We start from the raw sequence: 19910 nt of genomic DNA, 5'->3' as shown, positions 1-19910 counted from the left end.
TTTAATGATAGTCTATTGGGCGTTCTGTAACGTGACCGATACCATTCCATCGCAAAACGAATCGATTTTCTGGACTTCGTAAAACTTACCCTGCAATTGTTGGATGGTAGCTTGGTACTCGGCGAGCTTTTCGTCCACGTAATCTTGACTCTGACTGGCGATGATCTCGGCTGTGCTGGGACCGCTGCTTTCCTCGTCCGTCTGCGTATGATCTAAGGGCACGCCAATATACTCGTAATCCCCAGGTCTGTAGGGTGCTATCAGATATTCTGGCGGCGCGCATGGTACCGGTGATGCCGAATCACTTCTGAAAGAACTCTGCAAGTTGGGATGAAAAAACGTTTTAGTTTTAGCGTTAATGTCTCATCGTGTATTTTCACTAGTAGATTTGTAATATTTAAATACATCTTTTGCATTAACGTGACAATTTATTCGTGTTATATTGAATTAGACACTCGAGTCTAAACAACTCGACAAGTACTGCAACACGCGACGTAGACATACATCGACGACACATTACTATCGATCTGTCATCCTTCGCGTTACATGAAAACATTGCATACCTGCATTGGTATGAATGGCCTTGGCGCTTGACTACCCGTAGGAATCGGCGAAGGCCACCGTGGCCTTGGGCACTGGATGTAACCGGAAGTCGGGCAGCCGAAGACGGGCGACATCCCGGGTGAGATTGGCATCCCGATCGGCACCGGGCTCATCGGATGCATCATTATTCCAGGATATACGAGCGGTGACATGGGATGAGCTGGATGGACCGGAGTCGGAGGCCCGCGATGAATTCGTCCTTGAGGATGCGGCGACGACGAGGGCGTATACGGCGAAGCGGGCCTGAAGGGACTCGGCGCGCTTGGCGCATTAGGTCGCCCTGACCAGCTACCCGGAGGTACATGGCCTCCTCCGGGTGGCCTCGACGGATGCTGTTGCGACATTTCGGACCACTTCAACTGCTCGCCGCTTCGCCTCGCTTATAGGCTAGCATCGCTACAAGGAAGAGAGCAATTAGACCTTGATTATCTAAACGCCAGGTAAGATTCAAAGTGTATTAGATATCTTCGTTCCAGCTCTAAATGCAAATTTGTGTTGATTACGCATTTTCAGTCGGAGCAGTCGCTTACGTCTAACAATGAGTATTGCCGATCCTATCTAGACGTGACATTTGTATTAAATAAAGAAAAAATATTGCAATGTTGCATAATCATGTGTCGATTTTATAAGCTAAAATAATCCTAATGTTAATCGATTTTATTTTTAAAAAATTGAAATTTAATTATTAATTGACTGTTCTTTCAATTGGATGTATTTGTCAATAAAGTTTCAGTCACGTACTGTGTTGAGTAAAATCGCGGAATATTGTTTCGTTGAAAACAAGCAATGAGACACAATCTGATTCTGACGTTTGATTGACAGCGAATATTTCCAGGAAAACAAAAGACCACGGATGAACTGTAAGACACTAAATGAACTCCGGGTCGCATAATAGCGTCGACTATTCGACATGGCACATGGCCAAAAGTTTCTCGAAATAGGTAAGTACTGTTGTACGTATGTACCTATGAACTTTTGCACACTAATGCGGAAATAAGGTATCCGCGTATAATTATCAAAATGTCAGAGAGAATGCAGACACGCGAGAGAACGAATAACGGGAGCGGTATATAATATAAACAGAAGTCACGGCGCCGCGGCGCTGATCCGATAAAACAATCGGATTTCTATTATTTCAACACCGTCAGATGTAATGTATGTAAATTTTGAAAATATCTGCCAGTTATAATAATAAGCTTTGTATTTTCGAAAGTATACCAAAAAGCCATTTCGACAAATTTCGGCCGTAGAGTTCGTTGATACCGGAGATCTTGGCAACTGGAAACGGCTGTCTATATCTATTCAATTTCGGCATCTATTTAATTTCGGCCAGACGCATCGAATGCGTCACGGCCTTCTCGGTCATAATTATCGCATTCGTCATATTTGTGCGTATATATTTCTGTTGAACGTTAGGAATTTAGATAGAACAGTTTTCTTCTTTGTAGATATTACTTTACGATATATTAGATCGAATAATAATGCCAAGATTTTCGAACAGCGAATCGTTCTCACCGTCTCTCATGACTCTAGCAACACATGTGTTAGCAGCAATGAGAGGTATTTCTACGCCTCCTTCTCCATTGTTTCGCCAAGCTATTTTACGCGCCGTAAAATCGAAAGAGGAAGTCTGCATGCTTTAAACGCGCGTAGACGAAAAGTCTTAAGCTTTTTAGCCAGATACCGAGTGTAGGCCGGCTAAATATAGCGCTATTTCTATTTTTAATCAGCGCGGCGTTTATACACGCGCCCGACAAGCCGGCAGGTATATTCGCAATGACTGCGTCGGGTATTTCGGCAACTGACACGGATATTAACAGCTGTAATCGCCCATCGCGGTCGCGCCGGTTTGACCACCCACGTGGAGTGCGAAAGGTAATCCCGAAGATATCATCGATACAGCGGTCGATCTCGCAAATAAATCTTGATCGCGATCTGCTGCTATTTGAGAGTGATTTTCGACTAGTTATGTACCAAGAGATGTACAACCGGCATAAACCAGAATGTAAAATATGATAGACTTGAGGCTCGGACGAAGTATAATGTTTCCATTGTCTACAGCAAACATATTGCAAAAACCACAGTGCTAGTTTGTAATTTTACAATAATTTATATCGTTTCTTGAGAGTTTGTGGAAATCTGTCGAGACATTCTTTATGAACTGTACCTCATCATGCGCGTGCATGACATATATCTCTCTCTCTGTTATAACTCTAAGATATTTTAGCAATGTAAAACACAAAGAATTAACAGAACATCACAGTAACAACTAAAGCGCTAATTTCGAAGAAGTATTTTCCACAAACTATTTTTTTACTTAAACTATTTTAAGGACAAAAATTTAGAATATTTTTTTAGTGATATAGAAAAATTAATTTATCGTTCTAAAAAAACAGATTAGAAAGGTGATATCATATTGAAAAATAAAAATGTGTATGTGTGTGTGTGTGTGTGATTGCTCTATTTTATCACCTCTTTTAAATCTTTGGATCGGAAATTTTTGGATATTGCTACATAAATAAAAAATATAGCTTCGGAAGAAGGTAGAATTGCTGTCGACAAATAATTTGCGATTAATCCAAATCTTTCCAAACGATAAAATTGTAAACGTTAATATTAGAATCGCGATAGCAGATTTTGCTCGCATTTTGCTCGCTGTTTGAAAGACCGAAATCTTGATCTCGGTCACGCAAGACAGAACGAAAGCCAAGAAGCTCTGTCAGATCGCTGGAAAATTTAATGCGAAGACGGATCAACAGGCCAGTCGAACGTTAGTGGCACGCTGGATCCTGGACCTCGGATGCTGCGTCCAAAAATAAGATCTCTCTGCTGAATTGATGATCAGAAATAGTCGGCGTTCGGAATGGATGTCGCTGACAGAATCGTCCGCACCGGCTTGTTGGTCAGCAATTATTATTGGCGCTCACCCTCATCTATCAACCCCGTGACATTATCGGTGATCAAACGCAGATGCTATGTACCTATCGTTTAACGAGCTTTGCGATGACTCAACTTCAATGCATACGAGGTTCATTAAACTTGACTTTGTATGTATTAGATTGTTGCAAAAGATCATCTACTTATTAAGTTCTTAGATAAAGCTAGTAATCCAAAATTTTTTAGAAAGAAATCAAAAAAATTCTTACTCTTGATAAAAGAAATGTACTGAAGCTATTGTGAAATATTCTGGTTAATATGTAATTTCATTTTTATAACTTTGTTTGGTAAATATGAAAAATGTTTTTGTATCAAAGCGTGTAAAATGTATTATATCAATACGTAAAAATTTCACAAGAGACTTATTTTATCAACATCTACCGTGACAGAGCACAAACGAGGTCTTAGGATCCAAATCTTAGTATCATAAATAATTAACTGGATTGAAATTATTACGGTATGATGATTAATAAAATTTTTATAAATTACGCAACCATCCGTAATCATCACATACGCAAGCAAACAGCCACCCACGCGAATCGTAAAACACAGGACATTCCAAGACCCTCAATCATAATTTTAACAATATAAATTCTTCTACAGTGTTTAATAATAATATAGAAGAATTTTTAACTTTCAATTTCTTGCAATTCGAGAACTATCGAAACTATGTTTCAACACTGTAGGTAAGGAAAAGTTTACTATGAGATTGTACAATTTGAAGCAGCAAAATTATGATCGAATATCTTAGGTACATATATAACACAAATTACCGGCAAATCCAAGGAATTCTTGATCCAACTGACGATCTCAATGACTCTGATCGATCTCATCAATTGAAATCAACTTCTATTCCGAAAATCACACTTTTGCTCGTTTGTCGTTTCCTCTTTCGTTGGAGATTCACTGCGAAACTCACGGTTCGTCGAGAACCGATCGCGAGCGAGGAACTTAATCGATATCGATAATGGTAAAATCGGGGTAATAGCGAAATACGGGGAGAAAGAAAGAGAGGAAGAGAGGGCGATTTCTGTGCCGGATCTCGCGACGCGAATCACAGAGAGACTGGTCCCGGCGCTGGATCATCGATCCAGGATGGGCGTCGCGACGCTCTCTCTCTCTCTCTCTCTCTCTCTCTCTCTCTCTCTCTCTCTCTCTCTCTCTCTCTCTCTCTCTCTCTCTCGCGGCCCGCATTTATATTTAACTTTGGCATCACTCGACATTCGACTTAGCAGCGTTGCTCGTCCTTTACTCCTCGCCCTCCAACGACGTTGCCCCCGTTCTCACCTCGCGTCTCCTCCCGTTCTCTTCTCTTCTCTTCTTTCGAAGCAGGGCTCGTTTCTTTTTATCCGTTCCGCCCCGCATGGTGGACGCGGACGCGGACGCGGGTGCGAGGAGCCGGTGCCACGCTATTATCACCGATGAGCCAACGGCCGCCATTCTCTAGAGTCTAGAAGAAGAAGAAGAATGAGCCAAACGGCCATCGCTCATCGATAATTTTGGTCGCTCATTACGAAAATGCCAATGACGCGCGATTGAATAACGATAGATTATACTACTTGCGGAAATGATTTTGCGGGACGACGACCTGATACATCTTTCTTCGTCGAAATATAATTAATAGAAGTATGCCGGATTCTAGACGCGACATTTTCACTTGCGTATCAAGAAACATTATGCGAGAGATATGAGAAAAATTGCGACAATCACAATATTCGTGAGTGATTATGTAACTGCATGGATTATTTTTTAGTAAAGTTCCTTATTCTTACATATATATTTTTTCATTAAATTCTTTACTGATCTAATCAATGAAACATTACAACAAAAATGCAAAATATATAATTATAATAAATACCTACACAATTTAGGCGATGAGACACATTTACTATATATGTTTATACGCGAGTGTTACTTCTGTAATAACTCTTACGATAATTCACTCCGTGTAAATGAGTGAATTATCGTAAGTTATTATACAGAAATAACGCTCACGTAAACGTAGTATAGTAAAGAACACTATTGTCTATATAGTATTTGTACCAATGTAGATTAACTTTAATCTTGGTTTTTAACTTACTTTTTATCTTTTTGTAGTCCTAAGAATTAAACTTTTTGTCGCTCGAACGGCCGGTTTGAGTGAACCTGGAGCCTTAAAAATGATAAGAAAGTTGTCTAAAAAAAATATTTTACGATACTCTCTTAATTATTGTTCACGTGTTTTCTACATTTATGAGCTTATATCGAGCAGCTGATGTCGAATCTTTTTTTTACATATCATGATTTATTGTCTTCTTACACCAAACGTCTTTCAAGTATCCTGTAATATTTTACATTTTTTTTTTACTTTCAGATAAAGATTGGATTATGGTCATTAAATTATATACAAGATTTACGTAACTGATGTTTTTTTTTTATCGACATTTAAACCATTGGTATAACAGTTATTACAATGTACAAATTATTACAGGTTGCTACAAACTTCAATATATCTTTCCGTGTATGTGTGTTTTACCTTCATCAATTCTTAAGAGAAGATTATAAAAGATTTATTAATATTAATATTATTGATTCGATAATATATGTTATAGAGCTTGTCGTTCGGCGACAATGCGCTTTTTAATGGCAACGAAAACTACGACCGCATTTGCGATCGCATTCATTTTGCATACAATTACATTTTCATAAAAAATAAAATAAAAATAAATATCCGGGGTATCAAGTCATTTTGTACAGTGAGATATAAATGTATTTGTGGGGGAAAGAATCTTGACTACAACATACATTCTCATTGCCCGTTAGCAGATTTTGGGTTAATAATTGAAAAAAAGGCATATGTCTCTGTGAAAGGCGACGAATTCTAAATACTTTTCTAATATACAAAACTTTATTCCATTCCTGAGAACAGAAATAAGGAACAAAAAGTTCCGTGGATCTTTGGCATTCGGTATTAGGCTCTAATAACGTAGGTCGATTATAAAAAAATTGATCACGTAAAAAAGAGATATGTCGTAATTTTCTTTTATATACATATATATCAACTGGACATATGAATTTACACGATAATTTGCCTTAAAGACTTTTTAAGACAAATCCCTACTAATTGCGAAAGTGACGTTAATCACGATCCTCTCGAATTACACTCTCTGCTACGAAACGAACAAAGGATGTTTTAAATGACAATGATGCCATTCACATGTTCACGTACGCAGCTGACGGTCTATGTGTGCAATTCAAGAAACGTGATAAATGCACAGGTGCGGGATAATTAGTCCGAATGCACTTTTGTGTTTCTAGTGAATGTAATAAAATTTGTAATTATTGCGATAGTCTGTAACTAGGTAGGAACTACTAAGATGTATTTAAGAGCTATAAAATTTTTAATTGACGGAATAAATTTATTGATAAAACTATCGAATCCATTGCGTATTTAATAAAATCGATTTTAGAATCGATTTTAATAAAAACGATTTCGTAGCTTAAATAACATACTATCACTGAAGCGCGTAATTAACTTTTCAAGCGTCGCAACGTATCGACTTCCAATGCAGATTACGGTCAGCACAGCGTATCGTGATAGAACGACATATATATTTATAAATATACTATAACAGAACATTATACAAAACAACAAGCGTTTCTCGGCAGCGGCCGCTATTGACTCGATTTCTCTCTTGTAATGTATATACTAATAACAATATATATATATAACATAAGTTAACGTCATTTTAAATATAGCTAATTAACTACTAACGATTATCTTACATTGCCATATCGTCTTCTCATTTACGAGTATAATAGTAAAAAATTGGCTAGTTTGGTAGATAGAAAGGTACGAATATTCATTGTACATCGTTCATCGATTGACTTTCTTGTGTGCTATCGTTTTCCACCTGCGTAAAATGAGGTAGTTCAGCCTTCGTAGCCAACTCCAATGCGTGCATCCATCTAAAAATCCCACAAGTATATAATATTAGTATTATTTATTTGTTTAAACAAGATATAGATTTGTCGAAACAATTTTTACACTCACTTTTCTTTATCCTCTTGAGAAGATGCTTGGAGATAGTAATATTTTCTCGAATGATGCATCTTGAATGCTCTTATTCGATCTTTCGTGTTCAAGGGGTCTTCATCGGGTAATTTTGTACCTTCCGTAACCATAAAGCCTGGCATGGGCGTCGCTGTCATGGCCATGCTCTCCGATTCCGATTTGAATGAATACAGAACGAAGTCAACGTGCAACGCAAACCATCGTTTTGTCCAAGGCTTACTGGCCTGCGTCTTCAGTAACAGGTATCCGGATAATACTGATGGCGCACTCGCCGATACCTGTAGCAAACTTGGCACTGGTCCAGACGGTGACGACGGTGATTTAGTGAGCGGTTGAGTGAGCGCGGCATGGCATAATCTGCACACTCTCATATTCTTATTGTCTTCAAATAATAATTTCTGATTTGAGCATTTACTACAAACCACCTGAAAAACGACGGAATTATCGTAGAATGTTGAATAATTGTTATAAAATAATGTGTTAAACGAAAGATTTAATTTTACTACACAATACTCACTATTCCACAAGCCCGACAATTGTGCTTTCGTTTCATCACAGAAAAACTAACTTCGCAAACCATGCACCTAGTTACGTCATCAGCCTTAACCAAAGAAGTTTTAACACTTCCAGTTTTCAGACTGGCCTTGCGTCTCATGATCTCTTGCATCGTTTGAAACATCGCGTCCAGCCACGCTGCCTTCTCCGCGGCAGCATGTGTATACAACTCGACGCTTTTATTTTCGTCCCTTATGTAAAAAGTATTTGCGGTTTCTAGATTGTCTCCCTCAACTACTTGTAAATTTTCCACCATAAATTTAGCTCTTAGTCGGTACATTGGACCGGGTATCAGTCTTATTGAGCAGAGTAATAATAAATCGCTAAACTGGAAAGATAAACAGTTCTAATTAAAAAAAAAATATCTGTATATTTTACAAATATTAATATACTATATAAAATAATGAATAATTACCAGAAACAAATGTCTCTCCTGATGATCGCCACTACGCGCTGAGATTTTCACTATACGTCCTTCTTTTATTAGTTCACGAGTCGCACTGACTAGATCAGTTGCATCATATATACTCTCTTGAATTTCCAAAAGTTTTTTAAATTTATCGATTTTTTTCATTGCCTCGTTTGTGTGATTTGCGGCGGTTGACACTAATTCCAGAGCCTCTGTAATTTAACATTACAAATGTTTCTCAGTAAATAATTATAATTCATGAAAATATAGGATATATGCAGCAATATTTCGAAAAACAAAAAAATATTTTACTTACTTTTTGTGTCTTCGTAATCTGGATTGTCCTCAGTGAGATTTCGTAAATAATCCTTGAGAAGTAACTCGTATCGCGGCAGCCTCTGTATGGGACTCAACATGTGATGTGCTAGCGACAATTTAGCACATTCGTCGAGCTTCTGAATTTCGTTAACAATCGCTGCAAACCTGGGAACCTTGTTTTGCAGGGTGCTTATCAAATTCATGGCGTAATCAAAATTCTTTACATACTCCGTATACATTTTGAGGAATGGCGCAAAGTTCTTCATTATGTCACCGATTCTCGGATTTGAATCCCAACATTGCATTCTCTCTTCAAATTGCGGCAATAGAAAGTCGTTGTGGAATTTATAAATAGATTTAATATTTGAGAACATGTGCTGGACAGTTTCTGGAGGGAACATCGGATGCGCTCGGTTTTCCTGATCGACCCTGAATTGGAACACTTGGTCGATCAGATGTAGAATGTTGACATAATTTTTCTCAGTCGCTAGTAACTCCTGCGCCACGCGTAACGCCTTCTTTCGCTTCGAATCGGGCGAACCTTTCTTCGCGAGCAGTTTAGGCTCCGATATCGACTCTTCCGTATGATCAGCCACTATGGCAGAGTCCGTTTCCGAAGATCTCGTTTCTTCTGACTCTTCTTCGCTCTCGGACTCGCTTACCGCGTAGGTATCTAATGTATACTGATGAGACCTCCTCTCCGAAGCTACGTACCTGTATTTGTTTTTAAAAATACAAGCTTAAAAATTTTTTTAAACAAAGATATGTAAACTACATTGCTCTTTTTTCACCAGATCTCCACACACCTGCTACTTCTATATTCTAGGACACTATGCGACATTTTAATATAGGACGTTTCCGTTGAAGTTTCCTCATGCCTCGTGATATCGATGCATTCAGCGGGCGTGGAAGCGGACATGACGAAGGACTGAAATCGCGGGAAGCCACCGAAGCTGGCGATCCTGTGGAAGGAATGTCTGACGTATCGTTGCTCCTCAACACCTGTTGCTGCGTCCGAATCTTGCGAGTTGCCATTTTCGCTGGTCGTGCTCTGCTGCTCCGGCAAACGTGGCGTTTTGGAATGTTCGTCCTCCTGCTGAAACTCCTGCTTGTCCTCCGTGATTTCCAGATCCGTGTAAAACGTGCTGGTGGGCGAGCTGTTTTTCGAACCGAACATTTTGAATCCCTCGACCATCCGACTGCTACCGTCTCCAGGCTCCGGGAACAGACGCGTCATCCAGGATGAGATGTCCCTCAGCTGACTTCGTTGCATCCTACGGTCAATTCACGTTGCTAATTGTAGACAATTATCGCGTATCTTGCGCAGAGGGACAATTGGGGCACGAACAGAAGAAACAATGTACGGCGAGAACGTATGACACGCTGAAGCTAGCAGCGGGCGCTAGCAGCGGAACGTCTCGCGGACAGGGCCGAATATCATGTGGGTTCCTCGAGGGGTACGAACGTATCGAAGGTTAATTACTATCGGCCGCTGGGCTTTTCTTAGATATAATTAATTAATGAAGATTAAATATATCTATATATATATATTATTGACAATATTCAAACTGTTTTTTCATCGGATTGATATAAAAATATGTTTTAATTGTTATAGATTATTCGATAAATAACTGTAGAATATAGCAAAGAGCGATTCTCTCCAAATTTTTAGGGAATCATGTTCTTGCGATAACAAAACGATTCAGCAAGTATTTGCGAGGGGACGCGGTTTCCTTTAATTGTTATTAATTTTTTATTAATAATTTATTCAGTAGCGACCGATAGCAAAGAAATGGAATTACGTTCTTGCGATAACAAAACGATTCAGCAAGTATTTCCGAGGGGACGCGGTTTCCTTTAATTGTTATTAATTTTTTATTGATAATTTATTCTCTGGCGGTCGATAGCAAAGAACGATTCTCTCCAAATTTTTATGGAATTACGTTCTTGCGATAACAAAACGATTCAGCAAGTATTTGCGAGGGGACGCGGTTTCCTTTAATTGTTATTAATTTTTTATTAATAAATTTATCCAGCAGCGACCGATAGCAAAGAACGATTCTCTCCAAATTTTTATGGAATTACGTTCTTGCGATAACAAAATGATTCCGCAAGTATTTGCGAGGGGACGCGGTTTCCTTTAATTGTTATTAATTTTTTATTAATAAATTTATCCAGTAGCGACCGATAGCAAAGAACGATTCTCTCCAAATTTTTATGGAATCACGTTCTTGCGATAACAAAACGATTCAGCAAGTATTTCCGAGGGGACGCGGTTTCCTTTAATTGTTATAAATTTTTTATTGATAATTTATTCTCTGGCGGTCGATAGCAAAGAACGATTCTCTCCAAATTTTTATGGAATTACGTTCTTGTGATAACAAAACGATTCAGCAAGTATTTGTGAGGGGACGCGGTTTCCTTTAATTGTTATTAATTTTTTATTAATAAATTTATCCAGCAGCGACCGATAGCAAAGAACGATTCTCTCCAAATTTTTATGGAATTACGTTCTTGCGATAACAAAATGATTCCGCAAGTATTTGCGAGGGGACGCGGTTTCCTTTAATTGTTATTAATTTTTTATTAATAAATTTATCCAGTAGCGACCGATAGCAAAGAACGATTCTCTCCAAATTTTTATGGAATCACGTTCTTGCGATAACAAAACGATTCAGCAAGTATTTCCGAGGGGACGCGGTTTCCTTTAATTGTTATAAATTTTTTATTGATAATTTATTCTCTGGCGGTCGATAGCAAAGAACGATTCTCTCCAAATTTTTATGGAATTACGTTCTTGTGATAACAAAACGATTCAGCAAGTATTTGTGAGGGGACGCGGTTTCCTTTAATTGTTATTAATTTTTTATTAATAAATTTATCCAGCAGCGACCGATAGCAAAGAACGATTCTCTCCAAATTTTTATGGAATTACGTTCTTGCGATAACAAAATGATTCCGCAAGTATTTGCGAGGGGACGCGGTTTCCTTTAATTGTTATTAATTTTTTATTAATAAATTTATCCAGTAGCGACCGATAGCAAAGAACGATTCTCTCCAAATTTTTATGGAATCACGTTCTTGCGATAACAAAACGATTCAGCAAGTATTTCCGAGGGGACGCGGTTTCCTTTAATTGTTATAAATTTTTTATTGATAATTTATTCTCTGGCGGTCGATAGCAAAGAACGATTCTCTCCAAATTTTTATGGAATTACGTTCTTGTGATAACAAAACGATTCAGCAAGTATTTGTGAGGGGACGCGGTTTCCTTTAATTGTTATTAATTTTTTATTAATAAATTTATCCAGTAGCGACCGATAGCAAAGAACGATTCTCTCCAAATTTTTATGGAATCACGTTCTTGCGATAACAAAACGATTCAGCAAGTATTTCCGAGGGGACGCGGTTTCCTTTAATTGTTATAAATTTTTTATTGATAATTTATTCTCTGGCGGTCGATAGCAAAGAACGATTCTCTCCAAATTTTTATGGAATTACGTTCTTGTGATAACAAAACGATTCAGCAAGTATTTGTGAGGGGACGCGGTTTCCTTTAATTGTTATTAATTTTTTATTAATAAATTTATCCAGCAGCGACCGATAGCAAAGAACGATTCTCTCCAAATTTTTATGGAATTACGTTCTTGCGATAACAAAATGATTCCGCAAGTATTTGCGAGGGGACGCGGTTTCCTTTAATTGTTATTAATTTTTTATTAATAAATTTATCCAGTAGCGACCGATAGCAAAGAACGATTCTCTCCAAATTTTTATGGAATCACGTTCTTGCGATAACAAAACGATTCAGCAAGTATTTCCGAGGGGACGCGGTTTCCTTTAATTGTTATAAATTTTTTATTGATAATTTATTCTCTGGCGGTCGATAGCAAAGAACGATTCTCTCCAAATTTTTATGGAATTACGTTCTTGTGATAACAAAACGATTCAGCAAGTATTTGTGAGGGGACGCGGTTTCCTTTAATTGTTATTAATTTTTTATTAATAATTTATTCCAGTAGCGACCGATAGCAAAGAACGATTCTCTCCAAATTTTTATGGAATCACGTTCTTGCGATAACAAAACGATTCAGCAAGTATTTGCGAGGGGACGCGGTTTCCTTTAATTGTTATTAATTTTTTATTGATAATTTATTCTCTGGCGGTCGATAGCAAAGAACGATTCTCTCCAAATTTTTATGGAATTACGTTCTTGCGATAACAAAACGATTCAGCAAGTATTTGCGAGGGGACGCGGTTTCCTTTAATTGTTATTAATTTTTTATTAATAATTTATTCTGCAGCGGCCGATAGCAAAGAATGATTCTCTCCAAATTTTTATGGAATTACGTTCTTGCGATAACAAAATGATTCCGCAAGTATTTGCGAGGGGACGCGGTTTCCTTTAATTGTTATTAATTTTTTATTAACAATTTATTCTCTAGTGGTCGTTCTCGATCTTTATTATCACAAGAACGTGATCCCCTAAAAATTTGGAGATAATCGTTCTTTGCTATCGACCGCCAGAGAATAAATTATCAATAAAAAATTTATAACAATTAAAGGAAACCGCGTCCCCTCGGAAATACTTGCTGAATCATTTTGTTATCGCAAGAACGTAATTCCATAAAAATTTGGAGAGAATCGTTCTTTGCTATCGGTCGCTGCTGGATAAATTTATTAATAAAAAATTAATAACAATTAAAGGAAACCGCGTCCCCTCACAAATACTTGCTGAATCGTTTTGTTATCACAAGAACGTAATTCCATAAAAATTTGGAGAGAATCGTTCTTTGCTATCGACCGCCAGAGAATAAATTATCAATAAAAAATTTATAACAATTAAAGGAAACCGCGTCCCCTCGGAAATACTTGCTGAATCGTTTTGTTATCGCAAGAACGTGATTCCATAAAAATTTGGAGAGAATCGTTCTTTGCTATCGGTCGCTACTGGATAAATTTATTAATAAAAAATTAATAACAATTAAAGGAAACCGCGTCCCCTCGCAAATACTTGCTGAATCAGTTTTGTTATCGCAAGAACGTAATTCCATAAAAATTTGGAGAGAATCGTTCTTTGCTATCGGTCGCTGCTGGATAAATTTATTAATAAAAAATTAATAACAATTAAAGGAAACCGCGTCCCCTCGCAAATACTTGCTGAATCGTTTTGTTATCGCAAGAACGTAATTCCATAAAAATTTGGAGAGAATCGTTCTTTGCTATCGACCGCCAGAGAATAAATTATCAATAAAAAATTATAACAATTAAAGGAAACCGCGTCCCCTCGGAAATACTTGCTGAATCGTTTTGTTATCGCAAGAACGTGATTCCATAAAAATTTGGAGAGAATCGTTCTTTGCTATCGGTCGCTACTGGATAAATTTATTAATAAAAAATTAATAACAATTAAAGGAAACCGCGTCCCCTCGCAAATACTTGCTGAATCATTTTGTTATCGCAAGAACGTAATTCCATAAAAATTTGGAGAGAATCATTCTTTGCTATCGGTCGCTGCTAGATAAATTTATTAATAAAAAATTAATAACAATTAAAGGAAACCGCGTCCCCTCGGAAATACTTGCTGAATCGTTTTGTTATCGCAAGAACGTGATTCCATAAAAATTTGGAGAGAATCGTTCTTTGCTATCGGTAGCTACTGAATAAATTATTAATAAAAAATTAATAACAATTAAAGGAAACCGCGTCCCCTCGGAAATACTTGCTGAATCGTTTTGTTATCGCAAGAACGTGATTCCCTAAAAATTTGGAGAGAATCGTTCTTTGCTATCGGTCGCTGCTGGATAAATTTATTAATAAAAAATTAATAACAATTAAAGGAAACCGCGTCCCCTCACAAATACTTGCTGAATCGTTTTGTTATCACAAGAACGTAATTCCATAAAAATTTGGAGAGAATCGTTCTTTGCTATCGACCGCCAGAGAATAAATTATCAATAAAAAATTTATAACAATTAAAGGAAACCGCGTCCCCTCGCAAATACTTGCGGAATCATTTTGTTATCGCAAGAACGTAATTCCATAAAAATTTGGAGAGAATCGTTCTTTGCTATCGGTCGCTGCTGGATAAATTTATTAATAAAAAATTAATAACAATTAAAGGAAACCGCGTCCCCTCACAAATACTTGCTGAATCGTTTTGTTATCACAAGAACGTAATTCCATAAAAATTTGGAGAGAATCGTTCTTTGCTATCGGTCGCTACTGAATAAATTTATTAATAAAAAATTAATAACAATTAAAGGAAACCGCGTCCCCTCGCAAATACTTGCGGAATCATTTTGTTATCGCAAGAACGTAATTCCATAAAAATTTGGAGAGAATCGTTCTTTGCTATCGGTCGCTGCTGGATAAATTTATTAATAAAAAATTAATAACAATTAAAGGAAACCGCGTCCCCTCACAAATACTTGCTGAATCGTTTTGTTATCACAAGAACGTAATTCCATAAAAATTTGGAGAGAATCGTTCTTTGCTATCGACCGCCAGAGAATAAATTATCAATAAAAAATTTATAACAATTAAAGGAAACCGCGTCCCCTCGGAAATACTTGCTGAATCGTTTTGTTATCGCAAGAACGTGATTCCATAAAAATTTGGAGAGAATCGTTCTTTGCTATCGGTTGCTACTGGATAAATTTATTAATAAAAAATTAATAACAATTAAAGGAAACCGCGTCCCCTCGCAAATACTTGCGGAATCATTTTGTTATCGCAAGAACGTAATTCCATAAAAATTTGGAGAGAATCATTCTTTGCTATCGGTCGCTGCTGGATAAATTTATTAATAAAAAATTAATAACAATTAAAGGAAACCGCGTCCCCTCGCAAATACTTGCTGAATCGTTTTGTTATCGCAAGAACGTAATTCCATAAAAATTTGGAGAGAATCGTTCTTTGCTATCGACCGCCAGAGAATAAATTATCAATAAAAAATTTATAACAATTAAAGGAAACCGCGTCCCCTCGGAAATACTTGCTGAATCGTTTTGTTATCGCAAGAACGTGATTCCATAAAAATTTGGAGAGAATCGTTCTTTGCTATCGGTCGCTACTGGATAAATTTATTAATAAAAAATTAATAACAATTAAAGGAAACCGCGTCCCCTCGCAAATACTTGCGGAATCATTTTGTTATCGCAAGAACGTAATTCCATAAAAATTTGGAGAGAATCGTTCTTTGCTATCGGTCGCTACTGAATAAATTTATTAATAAAAAATTAATAACAATTAAAGGAAACCGCGTCCCTTCGCAAATACTTGCTGAATCGTTTTGTTATCGTAAGAACGTAATTCCATAAAAATTTGGAGAGAATCGTTCTTTGCTATCGGTCGCTACTGAATAAATTATTAATAAAAAATTAATAACAATTAAAGGAAACCGCGTCCCCTCGCAAATACTTGCTGAATCGTTTTGTTATCGCAAGAACATGATTCCCTAAAAATTTGGAGAGAATCGCTCTTTGCTATATTCTACAGTTATTTATCGAATAATCTATAACAATTAAAACATATTTTTATATCAATCCGATGAAAAAACAGTTTGAATATTGTCAATAATATATATATATAGATATATTTAATCTTCATTAATTAATTATATCTAAGAAAAGCCCAGCGGCCGATAGTAATTAACCTTCGATACGTTCGTACCCCCCGAGGAACCCACATGATATTCGGCCCTGTCCGCGAGACGTTCCGCTGCTAGCGCCCGCTGCTAGCTTCAGCGACATGCGAGAACGTATGACACGCGCGGGTGCCACATAAACTGATGCTATGCGCATTTAGATATTAAATAAATATAAATTTACAAGACTTTACGTTAACGTTACGGATACACATTTGGCTTCCGTGATATTCTACTGATAGCATTACGTGCTCTTCAAATAAATCACAAATCGTCGTAAATCATTACGGACACTCTAACGCTCACAATTTCTTCTTCAACTTCTATTGACAATAAATATAAAGAAACATTGTTCACGCGCGTGCTACTCCTATCGCAATGCTGACTCACTAATCTACTCGACATAAAGCTGAAGCTTTTTTCTTTATGAATAATACGATAAATCACGCCGTTAATCCCCACGTCCATATCGCTATATCTCGCCTCAAATTTTACCGCCGCTTTTCCGATGCAAACATTACGTTTATTTAGCGGATATTACGATCTCGACACCGAGATACATATTTTCATCGTCGACACGGTGGTTCCGAAATAACGAATGCGCGATAGATCTCTCGGGGAAGGCTATTTAAAAACGCATCCTCCTCTTAGATCGATCCATTACGCTAAAATTAACGTGCCGGTCCGTTCGAGCGTGCGGGCGAGAAGCGAGAACGCTCGAGAGAGCCTCGCCGCTCGCGTCGGCATCGCTAATTGACACTCGGCGTGATTTGACCAGAACGAACGAACGAACGAGGGAACGAATAAATGAACGAATGAACAAACGAACAAATGAAATACATGCGTGCCTGCAAAGTAAACGCGCGTAAACACGCGATTCTGCCCGACGTGATCTCAAAGATGAGATCCGAGATACGAGAGACGGTCTTAATTTTTCACGATGCGGTAGAATTTTCTTAATTTCATTAATCCTTTGTGGATGACGTACAACGATTCGAGCGCGTAGATGGAAGCAGAATTAACGGTTAAACGTCGCGTCTCTTAAAACGATCGATGAACTTTCAGAGCACTAAATTTTTAGCTTAATTTGTCGACGGATATCGCGCCTGGAGGGCCTAGACTCGCCGTTTTCCCAGGCTACATGGCTACATCTGCGAGGCTACGTAAATACAGACGACTATTATTATCTTATATCACCGCATCGGCATCGTCAGACCAGCAGAATGAATGTACGACTATCCTCAAACGATTAATAGGCCGGATTCACTTTAAAACGATCTCGAACGCGGCTTTCCACTTTGCACTTTGCGTCCTGTTTCTAGTCATGACTAGAGCGAAGTGGAGACTTATCTAAATTTATTTATAACAGCACAGGAGCCCAAAGCCCAAGGCGCAAAATCGTCCCCGTGGAACGGAGAACGTCGCGTCGCGTCGCGTCGTCTCGAGATAATATTGAATTGGTAATATTAAGCTTTAAAAAGCAGCAGAATTATTTATTTTTATCCATTCCTGTGTCTCGAAAACATTAAAAAGTCTCTTGCGAAAATAATAAAATATAAATCCACATAATTTAAGATCGACTTTCGGTAAAGAATCGACTAGATATCTGAAATAAACCTCGTTAATTATGGATACTCTTATCTCATATTTATTCATTTCGATTATGAAACTTTAATCTGGCATTTCCATTAGTCTGACATTTCCTTGCAGCTAAATGAATGTGGTAATTAATGCATCGGAACCGAAACCTGATTTTACAATTTCTAGAGCAATTTAAAAATTAGGCAGCAAGCGGATACATTTATAAAAAAGGAGACGAGCAAGTTAAAAAAAACGTTCGAAAATATCATAAATTTGTTCCGCACTACTTTGATTTCTATTAATTTTAGTTCCATTCCTCCTTCCCTACATTGAAGACTACGAAGACGATATTACGTTCTGAATACAACAAATGAGAAAAGAATTGCTTCCTGATTTTTACTTAAAAAACTAAAAAAACCGGTACTCTAAAAATGTAATCTATTTATGTCTAGCGGTTAACGTGGAATCAGCGGGCAGCGGGCAAGTCAAGCGGCGGCAAATTGCTCGTCGATCTCCAACGAAGAATCAAGAATGAACGTGAGTTGAAAGCAATTTGTTGCTCGATCAATTTCGCGGCGTAAGGCGGTAAGGCGGTAAGGCGGTAAGGCGGTAAGGCGGTAAGGCGTACGATGTCCCGGCTCCGAAAATATCGAGTGCCGGCAGGGGCTCTTGAGGCAAAGGGCGGCAGGTGTGCAACCCGGCCTCGTCTCAACTCCCAAGGTACTCCGCCCTTCGCCTAATTCGCCTTCCAGCAGCGGAGTCCTGTCGATGTTGACCGGCGCGGGCGGCGAATCCATCTTCGCGACCGCACTCCTCTCCTATATAGTCCTATACCTACTCCAAAATGAACCGCGGAGCTATTGGAGCCTACCGGAGCCTACGCTGCCTACGTCGATGCTGCGCAGCAGAGGAAAAGCGGAAGAGAAGCGCAAACGAGTAGCGAGGAGCGAGGAGCGAGGAGCGAGGAGCATAAACAGAGAGAGAAAGAGAGAGACAGGGAGAAATCGCAGTCAAGTGCCGTCATTACCTCTCGTCTCGGGATCGCTCGTAGGGTAGCGGAACAGCAACAGGCGCACGCGGATCGGCGCGAGCATAATGATCGTTTAGGCGAGGCGAAGCGAGGTGAGACGCGAGACGTGAGACGTGAGACGTGAGGCCGATCTCTCTCTCCGAAGCTCACGGTTCAACGTTCAACGGAATCACCGGCGTCCATGGCCGGCGCGGTTAGAGCGAACGGTTGATCAGCGGATTACCGCGTACTGCATCGGCGGCACTGTTATGTATGTTACGTGTGTACTCGCGCCTGCGACGACTCACGACGACTGACGGACGACTGACGTGAGTCGTGAGGTTGACGAGCTCGAACGATCGCGAGCGCGTGACGACTGACGCGTGCCGCGTGACACCAGGACTCAGGACTCGATCGTTCGAGAACGACGAGTTTCTTAAAGTTAACGCGGGGCACCGGGCACTTGCCGAACTTGTCGAGACGTGCCAAAACGCTTTGATATGTATCCAACTCGGAGCAGAGTACCGACGATCAGGTGCAGTGCAGAAGTACTGCGATTTAATACACGTCGGACGTCGGATACGCGTCGATACTCGGCTGCCGTCGCGAACGACGTCGGCGGCGCGGCGCTGCGCGCAACTAAAATGATCTTTTCGCGGTTGGCATAGTTCGGCGTAGTCGGAAAGTTAGGGATTGCACCAATCCTTCGATAATGTAATAATTATCAGTCTTCATCAGTCTTATCATCATGCACAGGTAAAACATTATAATGCATAAATATAATATTTATGACACC

General features: G+C 38.7%; 2 protein-coding genes across 7 annotated transcripts in view; one reads left to right on the top strand and one right to left on the bottom strand.

Moving 5' to 3' along the window:
• The window catches only part of LOC139775174 (uncharacterized), a 115008-nt gene extending 111119 nt beyond the window's left edge, over positions 1-3889 (top strand). For 2 of the 4 annotated variants that reach the window (XR_011718759.1, XR_011718757.1), the window contains 2 exons: positions 737-1043; positions 1439-3889. Coding sequence is in view for 1 of the 4 variants with exons in the window: in XM_071710978.1 (XP_071567079.1) it covers positions 737-850 (114 nt within the window). In the remaining 3 variants the exon portion in view is untranslated. Of the gene's footprint in view, positions 1-604; positions 1048-1438 lie in introns of those variants that run through there. The other 2 variants (XR_011718758.1, XM_071710978.1) reach the window with 2 other exon arrangements.
• Positions 3890-5931: 2042 nt separating this feature from the next.
• LOC139775171 (FYVE, RhoGEF and PH domain-containing protein 2) lies at positions 5932-19265 on the bottom strand. 3 transcript variants are annotated; one of them, XM_071710971.1, is made up of 7 exons: positions 19133-19265; positions 9683-10150; positions 8875-9590; positions 8565-8770; positions 8112-8495; positions 7574-8019; positions 5932-7488 (listed from the first exon to the last, which is right to left on the bottom strand). In XM_071710971.1, exons 2-7 carry the CDS (start codon positions 10147-10149, stop codon positions 7383-7385), a joined length of 2325 nt encoding a protein of 774 aa, XP_071567072.1. In that variant the 5' UTR covers position 10150; positions 19133-19265; the 3' UTR covers positions 5932-7382. The 3 variants fall into 3 exon arrangements, with proteins under 3 accessions (XP_071567072.1, XP_071567071.1, XP_071567073.1); XM_071710970.1 differs by lacking the exon at positions 19133-19265 and adding an exon at positions 17722-18559; XM_071710972.1 differs by lacking the exon at positions 19133-19265 and adding an exon at positions 17722-18559 and having other exon boundaries at positions 8112-8477.
• Between the last annotated feature and the right edge of the window lie 645 nt (positions 19266-19910).

Source organism: Temnothorax nylanderi, unplaced genomic scaffold, assembly GCF_030848795.1.
Source record: "Temnothorax nylanderi isolate EJ_2023f unplaced genomic scaffold, tnyl_v1.0 TNYL_tig0094_pilon, whole genome shotgun sequence".
In the NCBI taxonomy this organism is placed as follows: Eukaryota; Metazoa; Arthropoda; class Insecta; order Hymenoptera; family Formicidae; genus Temnothorax; species Temnothorax nylanderi.
The sequence above is the reverse complement of the archived record's forward strand: the minus strand, read 5'-3'. Positions and strand labels throughout refer to the sequence as shown.

Coding starts and splice junctions, on each gene's coding strand:
- LOC139775171 (XM_071710970.1), bottom strand. Junction 8,771..8,874: donor AGATTACGAAGACACAAAAA/GTAAGTAAAATA, acceptor GTTAAATTACAG/AGGCTCTGGAATTAGTGTCA. Junction 8,020..8,111: donor ATTGTCGGGCTTGTGGAATA/GTGAGTATTGTG, acceptor GTCGTTTTTCAG/GTGGTTTGTAGTAAATGCTC.